General features: G+C 53.3%; 9 protein-coding genes across 9 annotated transcripts; 5 read left to right on the top strand and 4 right to left on the bottom strand.

Moving 5' to 3' along the window:
- Positions 1-144: 144 nt before the first annotated feature.
- ASPACDRAFT_59939 (uncharacterized protein) lies at positions 145-1,373 on the bottom strand (the record flags this gene model as incomplete). The annotated part of the gene is made up of 2 exons (XM_020203506.1): positions 145-1,154; positions 1,349-1,373. 2 exons carry the CDS (start codon positions 1,371-1,373, stop codon positions 145-147), a joined length of 1,035 nt encoding a protein of 344 aa, XP_020056410.1.
- A 2,073-nt stretch (positions 1,374-3,446) lies between these two features.
- On the top strand, positions 3,447-5,328 carry ASPACDRAFT_1880548 (uncharacterized protein). Its single transcript, XM_020198203.1, has one exon. The coding sequence runs from the start codon at positions 3,482-3,484 to the stop codon at positions 5,162-5,164; it is 1,683 nt and encodes a 560-aa protein (XP_020056411.1). The 5' UTR covers positions 3,447-3,481; the 3' UTR covers positions 5,165-5,328.
- Positions 5,329-5,683: 355 nt separating this feature from the next.
- Positions 5,684-6,839, top strand: ASPACDRAFT_1868511 (aromatic alcohol reductase; the record flags this gene model as incomplete). The annotated part of the gene is made up of 2 exons (XM_020197917.1): positions 5,684-5,746; positions 5,803-6,839. The coding sequence occupies 2 exons, from the start codon at positions 5,684-5,686 to the stop codon at positions 6,745-6,747; spliced, it is 1,008 nt and encodes a 335-aa protein (XP_020056412.1). The 3' UTR covers positions 6,748-6,839.
- Positions 6,840-8,235: 1,396 nt separating this feature from the next.
- On the bottom strand, positions 8,236-9,324 carry ASPACDRAFT_27822 (alpha/beta hydrolase; the record flags this gene model as incomplete). The annotated part of the gene is made up of 1 exon (XM_020199517.1): positions 8,236-9,324. The coding sequence occupies one exon, from the start codon at positions 9,322-9,324 to the stop codon at positions 8,236-8,238; it is 1,089 nt and encodes a 362-aa protein (XP_020056413.1).
- Positions 9,325-9,727: 403 nt separating this feature from the next.
- ASPACDRAFT_51907 (putative short chain dehydrogenase/reductase) lies at positions 9,728-10,900 on the top strand (the record flags this gene model as incomplete). The annotated part of the gene is made up of 5 exons (XM_020202540.1): positions 9,728-9,818; positions 9,878-9,926; positions 9,991-10,056; positions 10,120-10,560; positions 10,624-10,900. 5 exons carry the CDS (start codon positions 9,728-9,730, stop codon positions 10,898-10,900), a joined length of 924 nt encoding a protein of 307 aa, XP_020056414.1.
- An 878-nt stretch (positions 10,901-11,778) lies between these two features.
- On the top strand, positions 11,779-13,522 carry admA (ADAM family of metalloprotease ADM-A; the record flags this gene model as incomplete). Its single annotated transcript, XM_020199566.1, has 2 exons — positions 11,779-12,848; positions 12,919-13,522. Coding segments are annotated over 2 exons (1,674 nt in total), but the record flags the coding sequence as incomplete, so codon positions are not given.
- Positions 13,433-14,676, bottom strand: ASPACDRAFT_1880550 (DUF3425 domain-containing protein). The gene is made up of 2 exons (XM_020198204.1): positions 14,477-14,676; positions 13,433-14,410 (listed from the first exon to the last, which is right to left on the bottom strand). The coding sequence occupies exons 1-2, from the start codon at positions 14,619-14,621 to the stop codon at positions 13,638-13,640; spliced, it is 918 nt and encodes a 305-aa protein (XP_020056416.1). The 5' UTR covers positions 14,622-14,676; the 3' UTR covers positions 13,433-13,637.
- Positions 14,677-14,946: 270 nt separating this feature from the next.
- On the bottom strand, positions 14,947-15,777 carry ASPACDRAFT_1855679 (uncharacterized protein; the record flags this gene model as incomplete). Its single annotated transcript, XM_020197448.1, has 1 exon — positions 14,947-15,777. The coding sequence occupies exon 1, from the start codon at positions 15,754-15,756 to the stop codon at positions 14,947-14,949; it is 810 nt and encodes a 269-aa protein (XP_020056417.1). The 5' UTR covers positions 15,757-15,777.
- A 488-nt stretch (positions 15,778-16,265) lies between these two features.
- ASPACDRAFT_42659 (uncharacterized protein) lies at positions 16,266-17,675 on the top strand (the record flags this gene model as incomplete). The annotated part of the gene is made up of 1 exon (XM_020201130.1): positions 16,266-17,675. The coding sequence occupies one exon, from the start codon at positions 16,266-16,268 to the stop codon at positions 17,673-17,675; it is 1,410 nt and encodes a 469-aa protein (XP_020056418.1).
- Between the last annotated feature and the right edge of the window lie 78 nt (positions 17,676-17,753).

A 17,753-nucleotide genomic window follows, 5' to 3' on the forward strand; every position in this document is an offset into this window, starting at 1 on the left:
CCGCAATATTGTCGAGTCAGTTCCTCAATCAATTACCATTAAGAACATAAGCCACTTTTATGCCAGCGTTCGCTCTCGCATAGTTATCCCTTTGTCCCCACGCCGAGTCAAACGTTCATCCTGAGGGCGGTCTCATCGTTCAATTCAGGGCGAGGACGACTCAGAGGCGTCGCCTGAAACCTCCCCATCCTCATTGTTCCCGCTCGAAGTCTCCTCATCTGAATGAGTCTCGTCTCCCGTGAGCTTGACATCAGATTGCTCGTTATTGGGTTGCTTGCTATTGCCATGCTTGCGACCGGATTGTTTGCGGTTTGACTGCTTGCGACCGGATTGCTCGCCATTGGGCTGGCTTTCAGAGTCTTCGTCATTGGAAATTCCATCGTTTGTATCCTCGTCGTTAAAGTGATTGCCACTGGGCTTCTTGCCATTGGATTTGTTATCAGAGTCGTCCTCATTGGAATTCTCGTCGCTTGATTGCTTGCCATCCGACTGCACGCTATCGGACGTGTTATCTGAACCCTCCTCATTGATACCCACATCGTCAGAATTATTGTTGCTGGCATGTTTGCGGTTCGACTGCTTGCCACTGGACTTGGTATTGAAATCGTTGTCCTTGGAATTTTCGCTATTGGAAGCTTTGCCATCGCCGTTTTTGCTGTTGGAACCCTTGCTATTGGGGCCCTTGCGATTGGTCTGCTTACGATTAGATTGCCTGCCGTCTGGTTCCTCGCTGTCGTCGACAGGCTCGGCGGTCACTCGGTCGCCATTGGAGCTGTCGTCGGATTGTTCATTGTTGGCGGCGCTGCGATCATCTTGCCGAGCAATCCGTTGCTTCTCATTTCTGACAAACCTGGCGTTGAATCGCTTGCTAATCGATTGCTCGCCATCTTCATTAGCATCGGACTGCTTGCCCTTCGAATTTTTGCCTCCCGACTGTTTGCCTTGAGATTGCTTGCCACTCGACTCCTTGCTACTTGAATCCTTCTCGCTCACTTCCTTGTCACCGGTGTCCTTGTCACTTGAGTCCTTGTCACTTGAGTCCTCGTCAGCCGATTGACTCTTCTCAGCCTGCTGGTCCTCGGGCAGCGCCTCGTCAGATTCCTTGTCACCGGGTTCCTTGCCATCGGACTTCTTATTGTTTCCTGGACCGTTGACTAGTGGGCTGCATAAGAAAGGACATCCAGCCCCAATGCACCTTTTTTTCCTGGGCCAGCTGCCTCTCCTGCCAGGATAACCACCTCCCCACAAGGTGGCGCCGCGGCAACGCTATCGGGCATCGGAAAGTTTGGGGGGAGTACTATGCCCAAGACAGCCAATACCAAGGCCATCATAAGCAGGACATAAATACAAGGAGAGAACTGAGATCGTGGCATTGTGGAAAAGGTGATAGAACCGCTGGTGCTTTGGGGGTAGATCAAGCAAGTTGCAGTGGTTGGAACGCTGCAGAAGAAAACATGCCAGAGAGGGAGCTTGAAGGGTACATGTAGCCTGCTTTTAAACTCTCGAACGGTGAGGGAAGCTACGCAGTGATCTATGATATCGGAACTAGTGAATGGACTTGCGAGAAGAGGAATCGCCTGCCGACTTCCTGTGAATGACGCCATTGTATGGAGCCGAATCAACCCTCCCCTCTCCCGCAAACCTAGTGACTTGCCGCCTCAACACCATCTATCACTCCTTTCCATCTGTTCTAGCTCGGTCCCACTCACCGGCCTAAGTAGTTTAACCGCCAAAGATTCCGGTGTCAGGTAAGCTAATCATGCGAGATGTGCACTTGCGGAAGTGCTTAGAAAATTCCTTCGTGCTCTGGAACATACGACATATACCACAGAATGTCATATCTTGTCGCGAGGGAGACTGGAAGGAAGTCAATCATTCCGACCAGGCGACCAGGGATTGGAAGTCTGGCTGGACCTTGACTGTCGATGACAGTATGGCGAAGCTGAGAGAGCTAGTCTACAGTTGGAAAAATCCGGTTTTGTCATGCATCCTAGGCATGAGGCAAGCTGCCAAGCTGGCATTCTTCTCCGCAGGGCCTGTCACGTCTTCCCTTCCCTCGACCTCTCCCTTAGCTCTAGAAGCACCACAGGTATGGCTAGAACTACCTAAGATGGAGAAACAAGGTGGATCCGCGAAACGGCCCGCGGGAGGGCCTAGATATGTCTGTCTCTAGGGAACTACTACTCAATGAGATTGGTTAGGGCAGGCTACATTATACAGCAATTGACGGGGCTGCTGCCCTGCATGGACCAACAAGTTACCGATGCGCATTTCGGACTCCGTCGCATGCTGCTGACCCTCTATTTAGTTTCAGTCTCTGTCAACTCCCTATGATAATGATTAGAGCTGCTTTCCGGGATGGAGTGTTTTTTGTTGGGTCGCAGACGAACAGCAATAGGAGTGTATGCATTTCATGAACTGTGTCTCTTCTGGATGCCGATTACATCTAACACATACGCACTTATTATTCAGTCCCGATGTCCAGGTTCTCCATTCTGTTCCCTGGTTGAGAGTACAATCAATGACATGTATGATTCTCACCCCTCGTTCAACAATACTCGGAGCGTTTGTCCGCCTGCAGACCGGAATGCGTCACCAGCGTGACACCACCATGACGCTCTCTACGATGTAGCCACCAGCGAGGGGAACAATTGCGAGGATTACCGACCTACTGGAGGCCAAGCAACGCCAGTTCCAGCCTGTGACTTTTCATGTCCAGAATTGGCTCGGGCTCTGATTGCTACAAATATCCTTTTGGAACAAATCTGTAACAACGACACCGGGAGTGCCTGCCGCAGACACAGCGCCCAAGCCTTTGGGGGGGAACAGCCAGAATCCGATGGCTGGCTTCACCGCGGCCTGGAGATCCTCATGTTGGTACTCGGGATGGTCTGCTCTGACCGGTCACTTGAGCTTGTTCTGACGCAGTCTTCGCGCGAATGCGGTGATCGGGCTGTGTTCGTCTTCTGAAAATGGTTCCCCCTTCCATCGATGATCCCCCTTCGGCAGCCACTACTCCGCAACCTTGCGGTCTTGAATCCTGTCAAACTCACCGGGGGTGCGAAGGCTAGAAGGAAGCGATAGCAGACTGTGACGTGATGGGGGCAGGGCCCACCTGGCAAACAAGCGGGCCGAGCGGTCGAACATGTTTCGGGGATCGAACGTTCCTCAAATTTTCAGCGATCAGTCGGGGGTCCCGAGGCAAACGATCGAAGGTCGTTGTCGAGGTTTATAAGATAGGGGACACTGGTAGTCGTACCTAGTTGATAACCTGAACTGATGTGTACACTATGTGTACATAAAGTACTAGGGGTAACCTACGGTACAATACAATAACATACTCAAGTCGATTCACGCTAGCCCCATGGAGTTAAAACATCTCTCCCGCCTCCGACCTTGAATCGAAATCCTCCCACCTGTTGATAGATGGATCTTTCGTTCAATGTGTGGAGGTCCGCACTTGCAGCAGCCTGAGTAGGTCATGTCAACGACAATCACCAAGCGCAGGCGGACGAGGAAGGCATGCATCCCGTGCCATCAGCGCAAGCGAAAATGCGACACCGTGTATCCTTGTGGGATGTGCACTACCCACGGCTACAATTGCACCTACACAGACGGCCATCCTCCGCCTCCAGCCAAGCGCACAAACCTGGAGCGCGACGATGAAAGTCTCAACCGATGTCAGTTCGAGCCAGTCGACTCGCCGGCCAAGAGTCCCCTCCCCGCCGTGGCCGGGGGGCCGTCTTCCGGCATCTTTGACGAGCAAAAGTTTCGATACTCTGGGGCATCAGCGGCCATGGCATTCCCACATATTCTGGGTGTGGCTCTGGGCTCCGCGAGCCCTCCTAAGATGCGGTCATTTGCTTACAACTTTGGCGTCCGCCCCGAAGAAGCATCCAGCGCTCACTGCTTTCTGGGCGACCTCATCTCGGAGGAAGACCTTGGCTTCTTCTCGGGGACGTACTTCTCCGTACTGGCTCCCATCGGTGACGTGATTGACCCTTCCATCTACACTCAGCGATGCTGGAACTATTACCGGGGTTCTGGCAGCAATGCAGTCGCCTTTGGTGCTGTGGCCGCCGGCGTGGCGGCCCTCGGATCCTTCCTATCCCCAAGAAAACACCCGCGGGAGTCGGACCTGGTGCAGTACGCCAAGGCCATTCTCGATGATCCCTCTTCCATGCGTTTGCATGGCATTGATCACATCGTTGCGTGGGGCATGCGAGTCTTTTATCTGCGAGCTACCACCCGGCCCAGCAATGCTTGGATTGCTTCGTGCACGCAAATGCATCTCTGCGAGGCCATCGGCCTGCACGAGGAAGTCACCATCACGAAAATGGCCTCCATGGCGGGCGCCGCCGTCCTCGGCCATAGTGCCGACCGTCTGCGCAGAATCTTCTGGGTCTCGTGGGCCGGGCATAACATCCTGTCTTATGAGTACGATCTCTCGTCGGTCGGATACCGGACTGTGACTTGCCATCCTATCGTTCCCGTACCTGGGTCTGTGGCTGATCAGTTCGTACAACTCGCCCACATTGTCCCTTCGCCCAACGCAGCGTTGAAGTACGACGCACAGCCTGCCAGTCCCATGCAGGACCTATATTATCGTCTCAAGGCCCTGGACGAGTTCAAAGTGAGCCATCCGTTCCTGGTGGTGACGAAGGCCGATCTTGCATTTTGCTTTTATCGACGACTCTACCAGCTCAAGACCCAGATACCGGACGAGATCATCAAACTCGTCATTAACAGCGGCAACGTCGCAGTTGATGCAGCCAAGAAGCAAGCTGACCAGGGTCATCTGTTTTGGAACGCGATCGGTAGCGTCTTCCAATACTGCTGCATTCTGTTGGCCATTGACACCCCGGTAGCTTTCCCCCACATTGACGGTGCATTCAAGGGCTTGGAGCACCTTGTCAAGGCTGCCGATACTGGACTGACGCGGGAGGCGTTGTCGATGGCGCGGCACCTCCTCGGCCTGACCATGAGCAAAAAGCGAAAGGAACTGGCTCAGCTGGAAGCTGTCGAGGCAGGTTATGGGTTTGGTCAGACACCGCCGACATCCGAGGCCAATTCCGCGATGCCAGACATGAGTTGGGAAATTGACTGGGATCAATTCTTCATTGAGCCATATTTGTCTATGCTCGGTCCTGACCTCCCCCTATGAAGACGCTGATGAGCGTGCATACGGATCCACCAGAGTCACCCAAAATTCTAGAGCCGGATGGGTGGTCAAGTCGGACGGAGTTAAGCTCCGGCATCGGCTTTTTATGTATGACGATACGATATACTACACACCCACATATAGCCAGTTCACATCTGAACACGGACAAATAATAATCTTAATCTTACTTTCCTGTACTTTCCCATGGTCTATGTCACAGCGACCGGGAGTTCTTGAAGAAGCAAAGGTATCTTGTGTCAGCGGCTTAATTTGCGGCTATTGCGGAGTTGGCCTCCTTATCGCCGCACCAGCCAATCAGGAAGCGTTCTTGCAACCTTGCGTGCGGCGGCGGCGGCCCAGCGCGGGTTTTGTCAGTGGGCTGGGACACAGAGAACAACATAAATAGATGTCATCTGGGATTATTCTTGTCCTTATCACAAGCCTGAGCACAAGGAGCAATTCATTGAGCACCACATTCAGCAAGAACACCGACAATCAACCAGTCCCCTGACCACCGTGGCCATGTACGCCAAAGACCAGCCCGCCGGCTTCACAAACACCATTGAAAGAGTTGCGATTGTCGGCGTAAGTGAACCCAGATCCGCATCGAGAGATACAGTACCACTGACCATCTCATCCAGGCTGGGGGTACCATTGGGTCCCACATTGCCAAGGCGCTTTTAGACACCGGAAGACACACTGTTACAGCAATTTCCCGCAAAGACAGCGACAACAAAGTTCCCGAGGGTGTCCGAGTCGCCTCGGTCGACTACAATGATGAGGCCACTACTGTCGCGGCTCTCAGGGGCCAGCAATTCCTGATCATCACTATGGCCCCCACTGCGCCCCGAGACACCCACAGCAAGCTTGTCCGGGCGGCTGCCAAAGCTGGCATTTCCTACGTGATGCCCAATGGATATGCCGGCGACATTGAAGACATCCAATTTGGCGAAGATATATTGCTGGGGCCTATCGGCAGAGCCCACAGGGACGAGATTGAGAGGCTGGGAATGCAGTGGATCGCAGTGTGCTGTGGGTTTTGGTACGATTACAGCTTGGCGGGTGGAGAGGCGCGCTTTGGGTTTGACTTCGACGCGCGTTCCCTGACAGTCTATGGCGATGGGAACGTCAAGATCTCGACGTCAACATTGTCGCAGGTGGGACGCGCCGTGGCCAAGGTGCTGAGCCTCAAGGAGCTTCCCCAGGACGATAGTGACAGAAGCCTCACTCTGTCCACGTTTCTCAACAAGGGCATGTACATCACGAGCTTTGTAATCAGCCAAAACGAGATGTTCAAGAGCGTCAAGCATGTGACCTCTACCACTGACGCGGACTGGACGATTACCTACCAGGATACCAAGAGGCGGTACGAGGATGGCCTTGCTCAGGTCAAACGGGGGAATATGGAGGGTTTTAGCAAGATGCTGTACGCCAGGGCGTTCTACTCAGGTGGCTCGGGGGACTTCTCGTCCAAGGCGCAGAATAGGTTGCTTGGGTTACCAGATGACAGGCTGGATCATGCTACCCGAATGGGAGTTAATTTGATTAAGGAGTTGCAGCTTCGTGTTAATCGCATGGCAGCTTAGAGCAAAAGGAGAGTGTATGCTCGGAAGTGTGGAGTTCTATATTATAATCGATAAGTCTGGCCATCAGTCGGGGAGTCAAAATTGAAGCGTGGCTTTATGTGCTTGGAGTTTTGGTTCTATATTCTGCAAATGTAGGGAACTGTCAAGCTGGCTTTGCGAGCGGCACACGTCTTAGCATTGCTAAGGTTGCCAGAGATACCTGGAAGAGGCTTAATATTTTGCTTCCAGTCAGATTCCCTACGATTCTGTACTTTGAAAGCATCTTAAGAACATTTTAAAGAAAAGTAAGTTCGTCATAAAACAACGGTTTGATCATATAGTGATGGAGCCCTCTTGACGAGGAGTTACATCAATTTTTATTGTTTTTTGTTTTTTATAGTTACTTTCGGAAGTCTGGACGTGTAAAAACACTTTACTTCATCCCCAGTATTTCAATCTTCTGCCAGCCAGCTTGACATTGGGCTCGAGTGTGGCAGGAAGGTCGAGATTGCTCAAGACCTTACTTCTTGTCCTTGTCTTCCTTAGGTGGCGGTGGTGCCGGGCCTGCAGGCTTGCTGCTACCGGAAGTGTCGTAATGTCCACGTCCCATATTGACCAGGTTGCAAGGTAAAAGAGAGATAAGGTTGTGTTGCCGAGATTGAGACGGTGTCCAGTATGTTGTCAGGCTTGCGTCTTTGGCTATTGAGGTTGAGCTTCAGATTAGACAGGGGGGATTTGCGGGTTTATATAGTTCATATGCAGAGAAGAAGAAAGAGAACAGATGACGACTTCACACATGTTTGACCAAGTGTAGCAGAAAGTTCCGGTTCTGTACAATGAAGACTTACAAGTAGCACCAAGACCTAATGTGTGCCAGGGGGATCGCGGTCTTTGACAAACACATGAGCTCAAAGGATTTAGCATGCACGATGTTGACATAACAAAGCATGAAAGCAGAGTCTAGTTTTATGATCTTTAAACTATCACCATTTGCATCTTTACAAAGAACTGCACAGAAAAGCATAACAACAAGTGTATGCAAGATCTAGCGTTAAAAGCAGAGCATGCGATATTATACTCAGGATCACCTAAACAAAGGCCTAGCATTTTTATTGCTGTAGAAAACCTTTTCCAAAGGAAGAGAAGTAAAAAGACAAGACGTTTTGGCGGGCCGTTGCACCGCTGACAATGAAAGAAATGCATGAAAGATGCCCATTGAAGAGGGCAAGGCTGTGGCAGTATGTCTCATTCATCAGCCTCCAAAAGCAAGCCTTGCAGTTAGTTCTGCACAATAGCTAATGGGAGGTGTAACAACAAGTGCTAGAAGGTCTTGCCTTGAGTAATAGCAATAGCGTAGAAAGAATTGTATTGAATTGCCTCAGTTGCAGGAAGGTTGTTGTCTCATGTCCCACGATCCTCACTAGCAGCCCTAAAAGTCACAATCTGAATTGCCGGTGATTGATACCGAGCCACCTCACGAGACAGGTGTACGAGACAGGTGTAGACCGATTAGGCAGAGTAAATGCCACGACGAGCTACGCCGGTGCCGTTGCTAGCGAGGTTTGTCTGGAAGAACTGGGTGAGCCTGCTGAAGGGGATGAGGTCGACACGATCGTAGAGGTCAACATGGCCGGCACCCGGAATCCAGAGAAGTTCTTTCGGTTGGGCGGCTCGGGCATAAGCATCCTCGCTAAACTCGCGTGAGTGAGCCTGATCGCCGGAGATGAATAACAAGGGACGAGGAGAGATGGAATCGATGTCATTGAAGGGGTAAAAGTTCATGAACTTGAGATTGCTGGTCAAGGTCGGGTGAGTGGTGAGCTCCGGAGTCGAACCGGCAGGGGTGAATTCACCGCGTGAGGTCCGGTAGAAGTCATAAAACTCCCGTCCGACGACCGAGGTGTCGGCGGACAGCTCGTTAGGGGTACCGCTGGTGTACTCAGTCTGACTGGGGTCCTCCAGCTCGGTCCAGCGATGATGCGCGGCGTCGGCAATGACAGCCTGGCGCTGGGTGAGATTCTGGGCGTGCTGAAGACCATTCCGGTTGACAGAGCCCATGTCGTACATGCTCGCCGTCGCGATGGCTCGAATGCGCGGGTCGATCTTGGCTGCGCTGATGAGGAAACTACCACTGCCACAGACACCCACTGCACCGATGCGCTGGCGGTCAACTGAGACCAGATCCTGGGTGCCAAGGTAGTCCACCGCGGCGCTGAATGCTTCAGCATACAGGTCAGGCGAGACAGCATTGCGCGGCTCCCCCGAGCTTCCTCCCCAGAACTGATGGTCAAGAGATAGAGTGACGAAGCCCTGCTCGGCGAGCTTGGTGGCATACAGATTGGCACTCTGCTCCTTCACGGCGCCCATCGGATGGCCGACGATAATGGCTGGTGCAGCGCCCCCGTTCTCAGTGAGGTTGTGGGGGACGAAGAGTTTCGCAGCCACAGTCATCTGGTATTGGTTCTTGAAGCTAATGGGCCGGAGGATGACGCTGTCACTCTGGTAGAAGTTGTCGGCACCATAGGACATGTTTTGTGCGGTTGCTGGCAGGGTATACAGCAGAGTTGGAATAAGGCTTAGAGCAGCTGCAAATTTCATGTTGATTCCGTTGATTCGAAAAGTCGAAGAACGAGAAGATGAGTTGGTGTCTCTCAGGTAGGACAATAGGCAGGTTCGCCTAGCACACTTATAGATCTACAGTTTGTTGCTCTACGTCATTGGCCTTCATAGAACAGGTGTGTCCCCGGTCCTTCATGCAAGTTGCTGACATGTGGGTCGACACTCGCCCATGGAACCCTAACCATCCAGAGTCTCCGAAGCGTGCAATGCTAGATCAGTTGCGAGCTTGGCAAGGGACCTAGTTTGACCCGAAATTGATAAAAGGCCAGTTTGCATGGTCGTTCCCATTTTTTGCGCCGCATTCTTCTTGTTACTTTTCCAATTCACAATAAGCCACGTTCCTCGTACGCGTCCTCCCCCTCCATCCAAGCGTCAATTCGACATGACTCCTTACATTCATACCGGGCCGGTCAACTGCGACCAGGGCTTTGACACCGGCAATCTGAAAGGCAAGCTAGCCATTGTCACAGGAGGTACTTGGTCCAAAACCCTTTCCCTTGCCCGACCATGTCTGAGCTCAGGAATCGAACAGGGGCTAGTGGGCTGGGTGAAGCCTACGTGCGAGCGCTGGTTGCTGCTGGGTGGGGATAAGCCTGGAATCCCTTTCCCATCATTCAGAGTCAGCAGCTAAACCTCGTCCACCAGGGCCTACGTGTGCTTCGCCGATATTGACCCAAATAAGGGCAAACAGCTCGAGCAAGAGCTCGCCCGGTATGCTCCGTCCCATCATTTCGGATCAAGGATTGTCTGTCTCTGACGGGAAGTCGCATTAAGAACCAAGTTCGTTGCCTGCGACGCTAGTCGTTGGGCTGATCAGGCGCAACTATTCCACGAGGCAGTGACCTGGTCCCCGACCCGCCGCCTTCACTACGTGGTAGCGAATGCCGGGATCCATCGCCCGGACGAAGTCTTCCTGCAAACTCCTCTTGCCCAGGAACCGTCCGAGCCGGATCTGAGTATCATTGACGTCAACATCAAGGGCCCCTTGTACACGGCAAAGTTGGCTGCGCACTATTTCATCCGCCAAAATGGCACCACACCCACCCATGAGCAGGAAGATACCTGTCTGGTTCTCATCGGGTCAGGAGCAGCCTTCCTGGACTGTCCCCGGGGACCACAGTACAGCGCGAGTAAGTGGGCAATGCGAGGGATCATGCATTCGCTGCGGCGGACCACGTACTACTACGGATCGCGCATCAACGTGATTTCTCCCTGGTAGGTTGCAATAGCGTGCATATTGTAAATGGCGTCATGGCGTGAGCTAACATATGGCGCTAGGTACGTTCGAACCAATATCCTCTCGGAGGAGGCGTTCGCCCACGTCTCGAATACCGGGGTGCAACTTGCCACCACTGAAGATGCCGGGCAGTGTCTACTGCGGGTGCTCAGTGACCCCATCGTCAACGGTCATTCGTTCTTCGTCACGGCGAGAAAGTGGGCAGCCAGGGGCTTCATGGACCTGGATTTGGAGGATTACCCGGGAAATGCGCTGCTCGGGGAGATCCAGACCGAGCAGATGCTGAGTGCGCCGGTGTCGGCGGGTTTGTTTGTGTAAATAGGCGTCTGTCCAGGGTCTTTGCGTACCAATAAGATACCATGGATACATTATTCATTGGTTCTTTGGGCATGTCAATCCGTGAGGGGATGTCAGCATGTTTCATGATTACCATGGTAGACAACCGATAAAAATGAAGAAAATGAGTTCAAGTGGGGCTCTTGGCGTAAGCCGGCTGCATTAGCGCCTTACCTTATCTCCAACCGAGATTCCACCGAAGACGGAGGCACATCGCCATATGCTGACACTGGGACGCAGCCATGGTACGGAGACTAGGGTATTGCCTCTCGACGCCCTCAACGCCCATCAGCACCGCTTGGCAGACGCGACTGGGAACTTCTAGCTTGCATCACTATCAAGCACCCTCTAGGCTGTGATCGTCATATCTGGTTTGTAATCAATACGCCATTTGCTGAGAGTAGGAAAGATACTGGACACCTCAAAGGAGGCTGTGCTTAACTCTCAACTGGGCCTTTGATACCTGTGCTTGGCGGCGCCACGGCTCAGTGAGACGGCTTGAGGTATCCGAAGTAGAATCCAAGGAAATCGGCATTGATTAGCATCAACCACATTGTTTGTGTACAAAGAATAGTGTTGCCTAAGCACTTTGTTTCACATTGTCATGACTGCAAAGCAAACGGCGGTCCCAAGTAGGGTTCCGCAGTCACCGAGGGCTTTGGTGGTCTTGTTCTGGTATCCGGCTCGGTGCTTTAAGAAGTGGCTTTGAGATGTTGGACAAGTCAGAGCCTCAATCCATTTTCAATCAATCATGTTCCATCGCCTTGTCCTCTGTTTCCTGTTCGCCGTATTACGTGTTCATCCGGCCACAGGTGAGTGAACAGTCGCAAACCTGCGTCCCTCGACGCCGGCTAACCTGACTAGGTCACTCAACCCACGCCCCCAGAGTAGAACGTGCAGCCCGAGTGAAAGAGATTGACCTTCATTGCCTCTCGAAGGATGCTAGTCTAGCAGAACAATTGAACCTTACATTCGCGATTGACGGATATGATAGCAGGGTCCGACTGCAGCTGGAGCCCAATCGTGCCATCATCTCGAAAGATGCCCACATTCATTATCTCGATGGCAGTGGAAGGCTCAAAGAGGCTCAGTCCTTTGCCGACCACCAAGGAAGAGTCTTCTATGGCGATGCCTGGGTATCTTCCACCGATAGCTCGTGGGATTCAGCCGGCCGAGCCCGGGTATATCTAATTCGTGATGGAGACAGCCCGTTGTTCGAGGGGACTGTAAGTCTGTTTGGTCGGTACTATGATCTTAAAGCCGTCACCGCCGTGGATGGCTTGGTTAATACCTCCCTGACGCACGTGGAAATAACCGCGCCCGATGCAGCCCTAAACCAGTTGCAAGACTTATCTGCAGGCACGGTGCAGCACACTCGCGCTTTTGGAGATTTCGCCGTCTCGGCAGCCGCAGGAGTAGTGATGCATAGCCGGTTTTCCACGCGCCAGTACATGGGAAATCTCAACGAGGTGCTCCAGCACATAGGCAGCACCGCCGGATGTCCCACCTCGCGAAGGATTGCTCTCATTGGCCTGGCCACAGATTGCACCTTTCGAGAGGCGTTTGGGTCCAGTGACGAAATGCGACGAGTACTAATCAGCATGGTCAATGCAGCTTCGGAAGTGTTTGAACAGACTTTCAACATCTCTCTTGCCATCCGGAACCTCACCATCAGTGACGAAGCCTGCCTCGAGCGCGCTTCCGACACCACGCCCTGGAACGTACCGTGTTCCGCGGGGGATATAGACTGGCGTCTTCGACAGTTTGCCTCCTGGAGAGAGTCCCAAGATGGGGCAAATGCCTACTGGACGTTGATGACGAACTGTCCCACCAACAATGTGGTGGGTGTGTCTTTGGTCGGGGGGCTGTGCAACATCAATCAAGGTGCCAACGTCGTGGCGCGCACTATAAATCAATGGCAGGTCTTTGCGTGAGTGCCTGATTCCTGCTTCAGTGCGTGGCTAGTCCAATCCATGCTGACGGTTCTCTGATCTCAACAGCCACGAATCAGGGCATATGTTTGGAGCGATTCACGATTGCGAATCCCCTGCCTGCTCTTCGTCTCGCGCGCAATGCTGTCCTCTTTCCTCCTCCATATGCGACGCATCAGGTGCATATCTGATGAACCCATCTTCCTCTTCTCGACAGACCACATTCTCACCCTGCAGCATCGGGAACATATGTTCCTTGATCGGCAACCGACGGGTGCAGACCTCGTGCCTTGCCGATGATAGCGACCGCAACCTGACTATTATAACAGCAGACGGATGCGGAAATGGTATCGTCGAAGAAGGGGAGGAGTGCGACTGTGGTGGACATTGTCAGGAGGACGCCTGCTGTGATGGGGCCACGTGCCGCTTCCGGGAGGGGGCAAACGCTCGGTGTCAGGGGGATAATGGAAGTCAATGTCAAGGCGACAGCTGTAATAATCGGCAGCCAACAGACTCGTGGTTTGATCGCTACGGTTTGCTGGTAATTGGACTGGTTTCCGGAATCGGAGGAGGGTTAGTTCTTGGGGTGTTGATTGTCTTGATCTGGTGCTGCAGTACTCCTCGTCACCGCGCGGGGTCCAGAAAGCGTGCGCCTGTGGCAGCCCAGAGATAATCTGCGTCGCACGGTCCAAAGGCAGAAGAAGTCTAAATGGCGATATTTATTCCTGCATTAGCTCTAGAGATGGCAATAGCGTTGATCCTGAGCGCATGATGATTTCTTGTTGTAGCTAGTTGGCTAGGTGGCTAGATGGCCATTGTAACCCCAACTGGTGCCAACGCAGCGCAGGAACTCCTCTCTTTGCCCGCCACCAATTGGTTGAGACGAGCAGTTCGGGCGATCCCACGAGTAGCCAGCGCCATTTGCGCACGAATTCCTCGGTTGCCTCCCAGTTCCGGGGATCCCACGGCGTTCCCCAGACCACGAGGGAGGCCCCCGTATTGTGAGTGTCCCAGAAGGCCATCAGATCCCGGCAGAGCTCATCCTCATCGAGCCGGTCTCCAGCGAGAATCATGACATCGCGCATCCGGGGAAAGGGAAAGAAGTCTAGCCAGGGATGATGAGGCACGAGGCGCTGGATGGGGGTGGGCTGGAGACTCGGGGGGATTTGTGCTTCCGAAGAGCCCGGCACCGACAAGTTGAAGATGGACAGCGCATCGTCTGGCTGCACCCAGGCTGGAGTCATACCCAAGGCGCGGATGTTCTCATTGATGGCGCGGTGGACATTCAGGCGGCGAAGACTGACCAAGTGCTCAATCTGAGGACTGCCCAGCCGGAAGCTCTGCTGGGCAATTGCCTCAAACTGCCGCCGGAATTGTAGGGCGCCTTGAGGAACTAGATGGCAATCCAGATCGTTGTCATCGGGCTCATCGGGTGAATGCGACCGTGGGGAGTCTGTTGAGTGGGTGGTGATGTTGCGGGCCTGGACCAAGACATTGAACGTAGACTCAGTAGTCGCGCCTTCTGATGCGGAAAATTGATTGATTGCTTTCTGCTTCATGCCTGGAATTCCGGACAAAGCAGGTGAATAGATGATCATCACGTTGAAAAAGGTGACACTGTACATACGATAGGCGCGCTGATTCAATCGGTTCTGCAGACGGCGTCGTCTTCGTCGGTCGACCACCCCAGTCCAGTCATCCTCAGGGACCCAGAGATGATTCTGCTGAGGCATCTGCGCCAGGGTGACAGTAGTTGCATTGTCGGACATCATTCGATTGTTGCGATAGTTGACAGTAGCCTAGCCTAGTAGGCGAAATTGACACGAGGGAAAAGAGAAAAAAGCTGCCTAACTTCATTACAGGAGGCGATGGAGGGTGGCGGCTATTAGGTTCAACAGTTGGCAGTGACTACTCGCACCCTACCTTATCTTCGGCAATTTCCCGGCCAGTACCCCGTACCGTAACTTACAATTCCATCTTACACAATAAATCCAGTAATGCGATTTTCATTCCATGGTTCTTCAGTCGTCTTTGAATGCCAACTATCTTTTTTGTTTCTTTCTTTCTTTCTTTTTTTTATGCTCCCCTCCATTCCTCTTACTCGTGGCGATTCGGAATGGTGATGCTCACTCCCGGAAATCGCCTGGCAAGCTCATCCAAGATGATCGTCGCATCCACCGCATACACAGTCCGCGGATCCTCCGATGGACGTGGGCCGGCTACAATCATCGCTACAAGAGCTTCAGATTCCGCATCCACCACCCACGCGCCTAGCAAGTCATGATATGGAATCGAAATTTTCATCCGGTAGGCACTAATAGGGCCTACCAGCAGGTTACGAAGTTGTCCATACTTGGTCACTCGGAAAGTCACTGGCTCCAACCAGGAATCCCACAGCAACCCAATCAACCGGCGGGTTCGGTAGTATGGGGTAAACCCTCTCCAGAGCGAAACGGGCCACTGCGGCGTCACCACCTTATCCGGGGTCATATCATGGTACCAATAGTTGGTCCAATGCTCCGGCTTGGGGCCCAGATTCACTAGGGCCCAGCCTTGCTCACGGCTCCAGAACCGGGGGTCGGGCTCCGCCTCGTTGACCCGGTCCGGTGGAGGGCCGCCGATGTACTGCTCGGTCTCGACGCTATAGATCGCGCTGCGGCAAAAGACCGGCGGCTGTGATGAGCAGTGAAACAAGAATGGTATCATGCTCGTTAGCCCGTAGTGGGTGCCATCGATCTCCAGAATGCCCCCGATAATCCCATACCGCGTAGTTTCGGATGACTGTCCAACGCGGTAGTAGGTCCCAGAATAAGTGGTTGGAGGAGCCTCAATCCCTGCCTCCCTTGTTGCCTCACCAAGTGCCGCAGCAACTGCCTCACGCATTTCCTCACTCATTGCCGCACTCATTATTGTTACTCTACAGTGCAGAAATTGGAGATGGGGGAGATGGAGCTATTGGTGGCGATGCTGCGCAAGGCTTTCAGTTGTACCCAGACTACAGGGTTATATATCTTTCTGGGCGACGTGAAGTACCACTCACTCCTTTATGCCCTTTTTCAGTTTGCTGGCTGGTGTTCTTCTTTATGTTCAGAATGACTGGAGTAATTTGCTGGAAATCTGCGACAAAGTACGAGTGTGGCTGGTGCGGGATGGTTGGCCCGTTGTGTGATGGTTGCAGAAATGACACCATTGGAGAAACTCCCTAGTTCTTATCACCCCTCACAAACATGAGGAATTGGCCATTGACCTGCCATGTTAATCACATCAGGATGCAATGGCGACAGGATGGATACCATTGACGTTTGGTGGTGTTGTGGTTTTCCAATACAAGATATGCCATATATATTTGAGTACCTGGTGCATCATCCCGTCCAATGTCGCCTACAATTCGCAGTATTTCGAGTCAGCAGCCAACAATGCCTCCCCGATATCGTCGCGTGTCCGTGATTGGCACTGGTCCTTCAGGACTGTCAGCTGTCAAAGCTCTCCATGAAGAAAACACGTTTGACACGATCCGGGTTTTTGAGCGACGCGACCGGGTTGGGGGCATCTGGCACTACGATGCGACTCCGGATCCCTTCCCTAGCCCTAACACTCTTCTCGATGTTCCCAACCCAGCCCCTTCTGCTCTCCCTCAATTCACCCCTTCTCTGCCAGAGAACACCACTGCCCGCACAGGTATCTATGATCACCTCGACAGTAATGTCGGAGCTAAGGCCATGTCCTTCACTCACACTCCATTTCCCGAGGTCAACTCGGCCCTCTCCATCAGACAATTTGGACCCGCCAATGCCTCTCGTCCATTCCGCGTGGTAGCCAACTACATCGAGGACCTGTTCCAGCCCTACCTCCATCTAGTCTCGCTCCGGACGACAGTCGAACGAGTGGAGAGGATCGGCAAGGAATGGAGACTCACCCTGCGGAGGTCCGGCCAGCTCTACCGCGGGGTCCCTCAAGACTACTGGTGGACTGAGATCTTCGATGCCGTGATCGTGGCGACGGGGCACTACAACGTCCCCAACATCCCCGAGATTCCCGGGCTGGCGGAGGCGTCGGAGGCGTATCCGCGTGCCTTGGAGCACGCCAAGGCCTTTCGGAGCGCCAATGACTACGTCAACCAGCGCGTTCTGGTGGTGGGAGGCAATGTCTCCGCTGCAGACATCGTCACCGAAGTCCACTCCCTCGTGGCAGGGCCGCTGTATCTCAGCCAGCGGGGGTCCAACCCCGTCCTCGAACCCGCCTGGACGCTTCCGAATGTCCAACGCAAACCCACCATCGCGCACGTGTCGACCACCGAGCAGGGGATTACCGCGCACTTCACCGATGCCACCTCGCTGACCGTCGATAAAATCATCTTCGCCACCGGCTACCGAGCCTCCTACCCCTTTCTCATCCCCGACCCTGTGACCCCGAACAATCGGGTGGCAGGCTTCTACCAACACATCTTCAGCATTGCCGACCCCTCGCTGGCTCTGGTGGGACAGGTCCGAGCGGCCATTAGTTTTCGCGTCTACGAGTACCAGGCCGTCGCGGTGGCACGCTACTTTGCCGGGCGGTCGAGGGACCTCCCGACTAAAGCGGAGCAGGATCATTGGGAGTTCAAGCGCTTGCAAAGTAAAGGGAATGGAGTTGGCTTCCATGAGATCAAGCCAGATTTCAAGGAGTATTTTGACTTTTTGGTGGATCTTGCCGGGGAGGGAGCCGGATTGCCACCGTGGGAGGACCGGTGGGCTGAGGAGGCGTTTGAGATCTTGCAGGCCAAGGAGGCCTACTGGAAGAAGTTGAAGGCTGGTGAAAGCCAGAGTGCAGTGAGAGCAAGGCTGTAGATAGCAAGTTTTCAATAGCATCACGATCAAAATCTCGTCCATGAACCAGGGCTGATGAGAATATATTTCAGACAACGT

The sequence above is a fragment of the Aspergillus aculeatus genome (assembly GCF_001890905.1).
Source record: "Aspergillus aculeatus ATCC 16872 unplaced genomic scaffold ASPACscaffold_7, whole genome shotgun sequence".
Classification (NCBI taxonomy): Eukaryota; Fungi; Ascomycota; class Eurotiomycetes; order Eurotiales; family Aspergillaceae; genus Aspergillus; species Aspergillus aculeatus.